Source organism: Toxotes jaculatrix, chromosome 7 (genome assembly GCF_017976425.1).
Source record: "Toxotes jaculatrix isolate fToxJac2 chromosome 7, fToxJac2.pri, whole genome shotgun sequence".
In the NCBI taxonomy this organism is placed as follows: Eukaryota; Metazoa; Chordata; class Actinopteri; family Toxotidae; genus Toxotes; species Toxotes jaculatrix.
This window is the reverse complement of record NC_054400.1, coordinates 12,348,207-12,360,861: the sequence shown is the minus strand read 5'-3', so window position 1 is coordinate 12,360,861 and position 12,655 is coordinate 12,348,207. Positions and strand designations below refer to the sequence as shown.

General features: G+C 38.9%; 1 protein-coding gene across 1 annotated transcript; it reads left to right on the top strand.

Annotated features, from left to right (window-relative positions):
* Positions 1-966: 966 nt before the first annotated feature.
* On the top strand, positions 967-11,132 carry LOC121184370 (solute carrier family 28 member 3-like). Its single transcript, XM_041041998.1, has 17 exons — positions 967-1,032; positions 1,527-1,612; positions 1,774-1,865; positions 3,324-3,513; positions 5,172-5,316; positions 5,399-5,512; positions 5,763-5,840; positions 6,237-6,317; positions 6,592-6,672; positions 6,762-6,887; positions 7,482-7,609; positions 7,866-8,034; positions 8,149-8,346; positions 8,686-8,767; positions 9,860-9,958; positions 10,230-10,344; positions 11,015-11,132. The coding sequence occupies exons 1-17, from the start codon at positions 967-969 to the stop codon at positions 11,130-11,132; spliced, it is 1,968 nt and encodes a 655-aa protein (XP_040897932.1).
* The last annotated feature ends 1,523 nt before the right edge of the window (positions 11,133-12,655 follow it).

Here is a 12,655-nt window from a genome sequence, read left to right as displayed (position 1 = left end):
AGGGGCTGCAGAGTCCGTGTTTGTTTGCCAATGTTCGGATAGGTTTTAGTGACAATATGGCTTGTGGAAGTGTAGACTGTACTAACCGACCGTCGAACGAGTCTGTGTTGCAGTTTTTTCGGTAAGTAAGTTTCTCACTATTTTACCTGGATGTTTGCACTAATTAGCATGTATTAGCATGACTTAATTGCCGATTTGTGGTAGCTGCTGATACAAATAGAAGAGCAGCTAATGTTGGGAACGCTGTTGCGGTGAGTTCCGTGCTCTCAGAGTCCGTTTATTGCGGGAATTCTAGGCTACAATTTTATTTCGTCTCATTTTTCTGTTTAAAAAGTCCGACATTGCATGGACAGAGCAGCTCCGTCAGTAAGCGGCTGCTGTTGTTTGTGTGCTGCTGTAACTGAAAGCGGATAGTGGGTGGAGGCAGCTGTGAAAGCCGGTAAATATTAAATATTGCTCCGAGCTAAGTGGGCGGGTTCTCGGCCGGCTAACCGTAGAGTAACCGCCTCTCCGCCAAATATGGAAAGTACACTCTCACTAAAATCCAAGATGGCGCAGCTCAAATGTTTTATACAGTCTATGGTTAGAATTAGGTTAAGAGTTGGGATTAGGGATGTAATTGTGATGGTTAAAGCTATGGTACGGGGCAAGAGGAAATAAATTTTCTCAATGATGGGTCCCCGTGAATAGCAGTGTGTGTGTGTGTGTGCGCGCGCGCGCGCGTGCAAAAAGAAAGATCTCTACACATATATTCACACATATCACTTCATATTTGCCACAGTATACTAAAAACAAAGTAACAATAAGTCAACACTGGAGGAAAAGCAAGGAAAAGAACATAGACACAGGAAGACAGAGAGAGTCACAGAAGGAGGGGGGATGGGAGGGAAAAAGGAAAGGACAGGTGTGCTTAAAAAAAAAGTCTCCTTGCAGGTGTCTGGCCAGTGTCTGAAAAACAGCAAGAGAATGGAGCTGAATAGAACGGAGAAGAGTCAAGAAAGAGGGAGAAACAACAACGCGTTTGAGTCAGAGGTAGGCAAAACATTTGAATACAGCGTAGACTTGTTTCTAAAGCTATTCTCGTATAACACTTTGGATACATTTGAGAACCCTTGCAGTCACTTTCAACAGCACAGTATAGGTAAAACTTATGAAAAAGCCTTTATTTCAGCGTCTCTCCGCTGATTTTTACTGAATTGGACCATTAGCACAGCTAACCAAGCACATTTCCGATTTTACATCAACAGAGTTACAACACGTTTGTATTCAAAAATGATTAAAAAGCCATGGTAAGGTTTGATATACATAGACATATCTGGTGCCCTCAGCCTCAGGTTTGCAGGATAAATAGGCTGTTTCTGACACACACCTGTACATGCAGAGACAATGCTTCTGCTCAGTGTGCATGTGAAAAGAAGCACTCCTTCAGTGATTTCAACTTCGAAGTAAATTTGTGTCAAAAACTCCTAAAACTATTCATTGTTAAGATGTGTGTGCATGTGTTTTTGTTTGTGTTTGTGCATTAGGAGCAGGATCAGATATACATTGAAGTGGACAGTGCTTCCGAAGTTGCAGACAATGCACAGAAAGAGACAGATCAACAGAACAAAAGGTTGTTTCTTTGCTTTTGCCAAACACACAGTATCTCCTCATGTCAGATTTTCTCAGTGTCTTCTGCATTGCCAGCCTCCCTCTTGTCCCTTTGATGTAACATTTATGTGCTCTCTCCTTATCTACCCCCTTGTCTTTCTGTTTTTTTTTTTGTGTGTCTAGCTTGCTGGAGAAAAAAATGGAAGCAGTCCAGGGCTATTTGGCAGAGCACAGAGACCAGATCCGCCTGTTCATGCACCTGGTTTTAGCAGCAGGTTAATTATCTTTGTTAGCATCAGTTAAAGTGTAACTCAGGACCCTATAAGGGGTTGCAGGTCTCTGTCTGTGGGTCTCCATCTTGTTAACAGTGTGTTTACATGAGCTTGATAAAAGTGAAACTTCTTAAGTATGAGGAATGAAAGAGTTTCTCATTAAAGCTGAAATAGGAGTATACTGTTCTGGACAATTGATTTTCTTTGTTAGGTACTTTTGATTTTGCAGCCACAGAGGATTAAATTACCAAATCTAAAAGTATACTGAAAAATCTATTTCTAGTCTTGCTTCAGGATTTTCAGTCTGCATGAAGGCTTGTAAAGAGCTGTTTAATTTACCTTTGCAAACTAGTGGTGCTGGTTAGAGTGGACCTACATTCTCTGTGCCGTAGAGCATATATGTGTGTAGAATAGACTCAGAAAAATAGAGAAATAATAGATAATTTTTTTCTATTTAGGACATTTTACTGAACAATTGCTATGATTGCTAATGCAAAAATCAAGCCGTGGGTTATCACAGCATGTGTGAATGCATGTGTGTTGTGTTCCTGTTCAGACACACAAATACACACAATGACTTCTCAGTGCATTTGCTATATTCTATAGCAATTTTAAGTGCAGAATCAGTGCTATTGTGACACACAGATCATACAAAAGGCTATGACTTATACAACTTGTTATCCAAGAAGAGTTGAATCAAGGACAACTGGACTTGGTTGCAAATCCTTGAAGACGTTTTAAGTCTCATCTAAAAAGCTTCTTCAGTTCAGTTCCCAGAACTGAACTGAGTTTGAAATGTGTGACAATCCTTCACAGGAACTCGTGGATAAAACTAAACTCTGCTGTATTTGTTTTACATGTCACATATTTAAAGTGGATCCCTGAAGGCACCTGTACAACAGAGCAGTGGCAAAAAATAACTTGCATTAGCATGTGCATTTACTAGTACTTAAGTAATTCCATGCAATGCTACTTTAAACTTCTACTGCACTTGATTTCAGAAGCAAATGTTGTACTCCACTGGATTTATTTTAAAGCTTAGCTGTTACTTTGCAAATGTAAGTTATTGGTACAAATTATAATCAACAGTTATGATGCATTATTAAAGATTAAAATTAGCTCAACATTAAAGTGATACTTGTATTAATTACATTTGGTACTTTAAGTATATTTTATTGTACAATATGGTATTATGACTTTTACTCTAGTAAAAGATCTGAGCACTTGTTCTACCACTGCATCAGAATGATGGAGAACATGGAGAGTTTCAGTGGTACAGTTGATCTTGGTGGCAGGCCAGTAATTTTACAGCTAACATTAACTGCACCTCCTCATGGCTTCTTAAGTGGAGGACGTAACGCAGCAAATACATGTACGGATTAGAATGTTTTTTTAACAAGAGGTTTAAAATGTTGTCAGCACTGTGGGATATTATTCACATTAATTGTAAATTTATTTCAGGCTTCGTTGCCATAGTGATAGCGGCATGTGTTCTGAACTTCCACCGGGCTGTCGGGCTGCTGGTCATCTCCTTGGTAACCCTATTCTTTCTGGCCTGGGATTGGATGATGGAACGCTATGGCAACTGGGCGTGGGAAGAGCTTCATCCTATCAGAGACCTTCTCAGCAGAAACTGGTTTTGGATCAGATGGTGAGAAATGAAATGCTGTTCAAATCCACCTTTGTTATCAAAAGACAGATGTGTCCAACATGAACTTATTACAATGACATTGCAAACAAAGAACTTTGTCTTCTGTCCCATGCTCTACAAATAAAATCAGCCACACAAACGGTTCCCCTCCTGAAACACAGCTCAAGTTTCTTATGATCATTCAATCAGAAGAACTCATCTGACATTTTATTCCCTTAAATAATCATCACATAAATAAAATACAAAATGGACTTCAATGGATAACATGTTATGTTAACTTACATGTTATATGTGCAAGTTTACAACGTATATATTATGCAAGACAGTTCAGATAATTAGAGGGTTTCTCTGTCTCCTGGCAACAACAACGTCTTTAGACTGAGGAAATTCATTGTTTGTGAAATTAGCATGAGTTCTGAATTCAAACTGGGCAGAGTAAAGGAAACGAACAGCTCATAACAAAGTGTGAGAAAAACCGCTGCCTGCTACAGTGCACATAAAGTAACTGCACGAGCTCAAGGGCACTTCAGTGCCCTTTTCCTCAGCAGATGGATGAAGCAGACACACAAAATAGACAACAATAAATGTTATAACAACATAACAAAAATATAACAAACATGCAACCTATTGTATTAAAGATTCTCAGCTTTCCTGAGCATCCACCTGAAGGAGTTTGATGTCCTTCTTTCAGCCCCCCACTACAGGATTCTTCAAACAAAGACATGCTGCACTAGACTCCCTTCTGTTCCTGTAACTGTCAAAGACTGAATCTGTCAGTGTAAGACACGGACACCTGCACTTATGGATACATTAGTGACCCAGCCTGCCGGGCACAGGCCTAAGGCCCTGAGGGGTCAGAAACACGACTCCAAATGAATGTTGACTCCATGTCTGTTGGATGTGTAAATAAAGCCCTGTTTGCTATCGGGTTCACCATCTCAAGGCTGATAGTGTGTCTTTATGTTTACAGCTTTGCTCTGCTGCCTCCTAATGGCCAAAATGTCAGTTAGTGCAAGTTTGACTAAGAAAAATCTAAAGTTGGTAAAAAGGGGTAAGACAACAAATAAAATGAGGGGTTAAATGTCCATGTGAATATCTGTGGCTTTTTGGAGGTTGTGTTGCTCTCTTTACAAAGGTTTCACATGCTGCTTGAATGTGCCATAATGTACTTTAGGAGCTAAGCCTTTTCCACTAAACAGGATTTTATAAACACTATGTAAATGATTCAATCTACTTGACACAAGTGTTAAAAGACTGCAAAAGCTGTTGCAAGTCTTCTCCTTGTTGGCACTGTCTTAAAAATGTTGTGACTGAGTGGCTATCTACACAGTGTAATCCTCTGCTAGGCAATGCACCAGCTGAGTATATAAAAACGTTTTCTTATAAAAAATACGGAATTCTCTGTTTGTCATCTTGTAACTTCTTTACAAGGCACTTGCCTTCTTGTTAGCGATACATTACACTTATTACAGATTTGCAGACTGCCTGACTGTCTCTGTTCGTCTGTCTCCTCTGTCTTCCACCTCTTCCCTCCCTTCCTCTTCCTGCGTGGTCTGTCATTCTCTCTCTCTCTCTCTCTCTCTCTCTCTCTCTCTCTCTCTCTCTCTCTCTCTCTCTCTCTCTCTCTCTCTCTCTCTCTCTCTCTCTCTCTCTCTCAGGGTCGTATATGTGTTAGTGCTGGTGGCTGTGGTGTGCTGGCTTGCACTGGACACAGCCCAGCGGGGGACCAGACAGCTCGTGTCTTTCTTTGGTTTGCTGCTCTTCATCTTCTTAATGTTGCTGTTCTCAAAACACCCATTCAGGGTAAGGGATGCAAATGCAAGCTTTAACATGCACACACACAGACACATGCTAACATTTTTAATCTTGTGCATTTGCTTTGCAGTGGTCTTGGCGAACTTTGCTTTCTGGGACCGCGCTGCAGTTTGTCTTTGGTCTGCTGATTCTCAGGACCAAATTTGGCTTAGGTGCACTGGCTTGGCTTGGAAAACAAGTAGAAGTACAAAAATGCACACACACACACACACACAAGCATATTTTTTTAGTGGCTTGTCTGTGTTTTTTCAACTGTGCCAGCATAAATGACTTCTGCTTCCCTTGGTAAATTTTGGGATTTATCAGTTACTGTAGTTATGAAACATTCAAAATCATTCTTGTTGCATTTTTACTTGACTTTCAAAGTATCACAAGGTATAATTCTGTCTAAAGTTTGTTTCTGTTGCTAACTACTCAAAATTTCCTCCATACAGATGTTTATGTCATTCACAGATGTTGGGTCTAAGTTTGTGTTTGGTGCCAGTTACACAGACCACTTCTTTGTGTTTAAGGTATGATACACACCCATATGGTGTGCACAGGCACACACACAGGCGGGGCAACAGTAAAATAAGAACATCAGCGCCCAGTTATGATATTTGGAATATGTGTTTGGGCATGTAAATGTCATAGCCTGGCCTTCTGTCGTTTGGCATCCTTAGTTCAAATAACAGTAGTTGTTATTCATAAAACAAAAAATATAATCATAAAAAATTATTACAAGTCTGAATACTGTTAGAATCAGGTATATAGGAATGTGGAATAACAAAGTTTCTCATTTTCCATGTAAAATGTCATATTCTGAATATGGCACCAGGATAAGACACAAAATCAAAATACTAGTGTGCATATAAACATACTTATTAATAGTGATGCTGATGATGATGATGATTGTGGACTCTCTACAGGTGATGCCCATACTAGTTTTTTTAAGCTCTGTCATCTCCATCCTCTACTATGTTGGCTTCATGCAATGGCTCATTTGCAAGGTGAGAAATTGGGAGAATAAAGTGCATGGACAAGAGAAATATTTGATCATAGACCAGTTATTTCAAAACATTTCTTTTTAAAGCACCTTTCACAGAAGACATACAATTTAATGAATTAAAGACAAATAGCAACTGTTTAATATGATACTGGAGCACAATGAAAGAATGAGGACCTTGATTTTTAATTTGTGATTTAATAAAATATGTATCATAATTTTCATCAGTTCAGTTATTTTCTTTAGTTTTCTGTGCCATATGGATATTTTTTCCCCAGCTTGGACTCATAATGCAGGTTGCCATGGGAACATCTCCAGCAGAATCAGTGGCTGCAGCTGGAAATATATTCCTGGGACAGGTAAACAACAACAAACAAACAATCACTGATATAATCATATTAACCCAGAAATCCACAAACCTCAAATCAACTCAGCCTCTCTTTTTCAGACAGAATCAGCCCTCCTGATTCGTCCGTACATCAGTGGGCTAACTTGCTCTGAGATCCATGCCGTGATGACAGGAGGTTTTGCCGGCGTCTCTGGTACCATTTTAGGAGCCTTTATCTCCTTTGGGGTGAGGAAGATGTGTGGGAGTTGGGCAATGAGAGCATGAGGAGAGCACTGAGATTGTCAGTTTGGCCATTTTTAGCCAGTTTGGGGCTTAATGTCATCAACAGTGATGGTTGTCAAGAAGCAAAGTAGGACATGAATGATCCAGTTTCCATGAAGGATCCATGAAGATTTCTTTTATTAGTGTCAGGACGGGAATGCCAGTGATTTACCTGTAGAGTGTGAACACAGTGTGAGTTCCTAAACCAAATCCACAATTATATTATATATATATATATATATATATATATATAATTTGTGACACATCTTTATGACAACCAAAGCACAATTTTAAGCAGGAAGACATAAAGTCACAAAGTTATAAGAATAAGAACTAGGGCAAGAGAAAACAACTCTAGCAGTGCTGTGTAAAATTTAGCCTGCTCCTTTTCCATTCCTGGTCCAAGGAAATAGGGGAATTATTTAGTGTCAATTTCAAAACTTAACAGACTCTAGACTGACCTAACCTAACAGTTTACAAGGGACTTTAACAGCTCCCTCAGGCAGTGAATGACTGATTACTGAGTTTATGGAATCCTCTGTGTGCTTCTCTTTTGAGGTTGAGGCAACACACTTGTTGACAGCATCACTGATGTCTGCTCCAGCCTCCCTGGCCATCGCAAAGACATTCTGGCCTGAAACCGAGACCCCAAATGTAACAACCTGTGACCTCAAAATGGACAAAGGGTAGGAGAGGTTACAAAGGAGATACAAACTCTGTTGTCTGTTTAAAAATTGTTTAATTATCAACAGAAAATCACATTTTATTTTTTTCCCACAAGGTAGACTTGTAGAAACATTAAATCTTCTACAGTGACCTAAGCTGAACTTCTAATAATCAGTCCATCAACACCAGTATGCTGATGACACTGTAATATTTTGATGAGATAATGGTTAGAGAATTAAGTGTCATGTAATCTTTCAAGTGCCCATGTCTCATCAGAGAGAGTTCGAATGTGTTGGAGGCAGCATCCCAAGGTGCATCTTGTGCTGTGGGTCTTGTGGCCAACATTGTTGTCAACCTCATTTCCTTTCTGGCACTGTTGGCCTTTTTTGATGCTGTCCTGTCCTGGCTGGGTGGGATGCTGGACTGTCCACAGCTCAGCTTTGCGGTGAAGGACCTGACTACACACACAAACAACAACATGTACCTATAGTGAATACACTCAAAAATCGACAGAAGTGTAAACTCACACTGCCTTTTTTTCTTTCTGTCACTCCTTTAGCTCATCTGCTCCTATGTGTTCATGCCTCTCGCCTTCATGATGGGTGTCTCCTGGGAGGATAGTTTCATTGTTGCTGAGCTAATTGGAATAAAGACATTCCTCAATGAATTTGTGGCCTATCAGAAGTTGTCAGAGTTGATTAAGAGGCGGAAGGCAGGAGGGCCTGAATATGTGAACAACGTAAAGCAATACATTTCTGTGAGTCTCACTCATCTTACCTAATGTTGACTTGATGTCTAGTGTAAACCATGCTAAAGTCTTTTATCTGTAAAACTGAGCGTGGACAGTGGACATTGTGGACTCAAAGAAGACTTAAGAGCATTATTTATATACTAAGTTCTATAATGTGATACTGTTTGGTAATTGCACATAATTTTAATTATCAGCTTTAAAATGTAGAAGAGTTGCTGAATAAGAACTATATATACTATAGAATAAAGAAAAAATATATAGTGGTAAGAAGGCATCATAGTCAAAGTGTGTTTGAATATTTTTTTTCCACTTAACAATTCAGATGAATTCTGTTTCCTCACCTAGGTCCATTCCGAAACCATCGCAACCTACGCTTTGTGTGGATTTTCCAACTTTGCTTCACTGGGCATGTTGGTTGGAGGGCTGTGTGAGTGCCACCTCTGAGCTGTTAGCAAGGCCAACGGCAAACAGGAAAATCAAAGTTCATGAAGTTCCTGGCTAGTTTTACACATTGTAAAATTCAGATAAAGATGTTACATTTTTAATTTAATGTACAGGATGAAAAATCCAATGTGTCCTTGATTTTTTTTTGTCTGGCACAAGTGGGAGTAGGTGGTGAGAAATCCATCTGTTACATTTAAGCGAGTTACCACATGTGGGCTGAATGAGAGTTAAGTTGGTTTCATTTAGCCTGTAGCTGCCTTATAGCATGGGAAACAAAAGGACACTCAAATATTCCACCCACATATAATATCAGCAAATTTCCAAAACATAATGAATGCACTCATAACAACTGTCAACATATAAAGTAAGTGTGAGTATGTGTGTTCATGCAAAGCCTGGCATTGAAAAAGACCTTGCATGCTCAACAAAAGCCTCCACCAGATCATCAAAGATGTGAAATCTAAAAACCAAAGAGATGTGTAATGAACAGTCAAGATTTGGACATAGTTGTAAGTAGTTGCAAAATAACTATGAAAAAAATCGATGCTAAATAGAAAAATATGGCTATTTGAAACAAAGAGCTTTATTTGTAGATTCCATTTTTAAGAAGACACAAGTTGGACATTTCCTTAAATTTCATTGTCCTTGGTATGTCAAATGAATTGGCTGTCCTTGATAAATTTACTTTAAAACAAAGTCTCTTTGTGTAACAAGCTATAATCCACAAGCATGAACTCTAAAAACGACTGAAAGAAAGAGGAAACTGTTGATTATATAGTTGCAATCATTTGCCATCAACAGTAAGTAGCCTATTTCATTCAGAAAGAGGGTGAATCAACTGTGATAGTTTTATCTTTCATAATTTTACCATAAAATATATGCCATAATATAAAACCTGACTACAGTATATACATACATATTTTGTATACTGAATGAAAGCAAGAATTGTTGAAGTGGTTTCTTTTTCTACTATTTGTTTTCTAAAAAAAAATTGTTATGTACCTGTTGCTGTCAAAGTCTTTTTTTTTTTTGTTCCATGTTTTTGTTTTTTAACACATAGTTGTTGTTTTTCCAGCGGCTATGGCTCCTGATAGACGATCTGACATTTCCAGTTGTGGCCTCAGAGCTCTGATTGCAGGCAGTGTCTCCTGTTTCATGACAGCTTGTATTGCAGGTGACTCCTGAGTCCATCTATGCCTCTACCTCTCATTTACTGGATCCACAGAGTGCATGTGCTGTTTGCTGTTAGGCCTTGTTCAAACAGTGTGTTTCTCATCTTGACTGCAGAAACATAAAATTACATGGGCACTGTGGCGAGTTTATAGCCGTATTTATAATTCTTTGCAGCATCAGGCCCTGTACCCTTCCATTATAGGTGCAAGACAATTCACAATGTTCAAGTGATTTTATACTTTTTATGAAGACTTTGCTGTGTGGGTTTCTAGGTATGTTGTACATCCCTGATCTTCAGTGCCCACATTTCCTGAGCATGGAGTTCAACCACACCAATGTGACCAGCAGCACACAACTGGTCACCTGCTGCAGACTGCTGTATAACAGGTGTGTGTATGTCTGTACTTGTGTATTACTCCTACAAGTTGATGATTGGCCCCTATTTGTATTTCTCTTGCGTTAATGCCTTTGGAATTACTCATTCCCAGCTGCCATATATTTGCTCTTATTCGGCATATTTATTTTTTTCTTCTCTACTTCTTGATAAGGAACTATTTATGAAGGGTTTTCTAATGTATTTCTTGGTGGTGAATGCATCTTTTATTACTGGTTCATAGATCAGTTATAAGACATTAAGAGGAACATCTTTTGGGTCACCAGGTTTGTGGAAACCCTTCTCCATCAAGACCTTTGTCCTTGTCTTTCAAGCTACCTATGTGTTCATCAGACCTCTCTGATAGACACAAGCATGACACAGGCAAGGTGACATGTAAGAGAAGGATTTTCCACAACTAGCTAATCCAAAAGTTGTTTTTATTAATGACTTAGAAGTGATCTAAAAAGCTTTAGTAAATAATTTACCAACCATTCATAAAGCGATTAATTTCGGCTCATGAACCCTCTATGAATGGTGCATTATCAGAAAGTGGCAGCAACATTTTTTACATCATACATCATTTTCATACATCACAAACAACTTTTTCAAATTAGTACAGCTGATGGAGAAGAGACAAGCTGTGATTCAGTGTGTGTGTGTGTGCGTGCGCTTTTTTTGCAGTGTGACGGTGTATGAGCCACGGAACGTGACGATCGGGGAAGGATTCAGTCAGAGCAGTCTGCGAGGCTGCTGCACACTCACACCCCCTACACACTTCAACTGCAGCTTGGTGCTTTGAATCATTGTCCACACCTCAGTGGTCAAACTGTGTGTTGTTTTTTTACATGCAACATATAGTTTAAAATGCATTTTCAATAAAGCTGTAGAAGAAAAAAAAAATCAGTCTTTGTGTCTAGACAGAATTTAACCTTACAGAGGGATGTTCAAATGCCTTAATATTTAGACTTTGATCATTTGTATTTTTTAATTTTAATGAGTTAATACATATCTTTACTTGAGATGTTTAAATAAAGGTTTACATAAAATTCAAGTTACATTTATGTGAGGTGGAGTGGTTATGTCTGAATGTTTAAGTGCAACGTGGTCTGGAACAGGGATAAAAAAAAAAATAGACCATGTATTTCCTTACATTTCGTATATGAGACATGAACACATTGGGCATTTTAAAATATTCTGTGATTATCTCAGATAATCACACACAAAACACAGTTCCATTTGAGGTTGACACAAAGTTTGATGTAAAATTAGAGAAGCATGTAATGTGACTATCCAGAAACTGAGATTGCTCCAGAGCAGAGAGCAAAGGACAGGTAACTAGAGTCTTTCAAAGTAACTAAGTATATTTACTCAAGTACTGTACTTTGGGTACTTTCCTTGAGTATTTCCATTTTCTGCTGCTTTATACTTCTGCACTGTAATTCTAAGGCTAATAAAGTACTTCTTGCTCCATTATATTTTTTGATAACTTTAGTTATCCTTACTTTGTAGATTCAGATCAATAACAAAATATGGTCAATAAACAAATCATGAAGCAGTGCATTACTTGGCCACTGGATGTCAGTGGTGTCTTCTTTTTCCCAAAACGTACTGAAGTGCATGTCCTATTCATCAGGCCACCACAGACCAGTCAGTCATTTTAGCTTGACTGGCAGACAGATTGTCCAAGTGGCTGACTTATTAATGCTGACAGAAATGATGGACTCAGACCGCCTGCTGAACAAAGAGGAGGGTATCAAGGATGTGCATTTTCAACATCTGCACATGTGAGACTAGCATACAGTCACAGAGATGGCAAATGACAGTCTCTTCATTAAATCCACCACAAGCAAAAGGTCAGATGGCTCCCTTCTCGGTGGGCAGGAGGTGTGTTCATATGTGTGAATTTCACACACCCACAGAGAGGGAACATTAGACTCAGCCATCAGAGGCTTGACACATAGGGCGTTTTTAGGCTCCATGTTACCATGTGTCCCCCATAAAACAAAAAAATCACAGTGAGCTCATGTTCATTTTCTTGTTTGTCCGTATCGTCAAGGAAAACTGTCCTTCACAGAGCTGTTAGATCAAAGGGAAAAACAAACATCATGTATCTGGGAATTTTGAAGATTCAGGATGATTTGAGTGTCTTTCTGTGGAGGGAAAGAACTGAAAAGTTTGGAAACCTAAAACAAACTACAGGACATAATATTTTAAAGGTTCTTTCATTAGATAAAAAGAATGTTCAGTTTATATGCTACCTCCATCCGATTTGCTTTGCCAATCAAATTTGAATTCCTAGACCCTTTTGAATCCTATGTACAT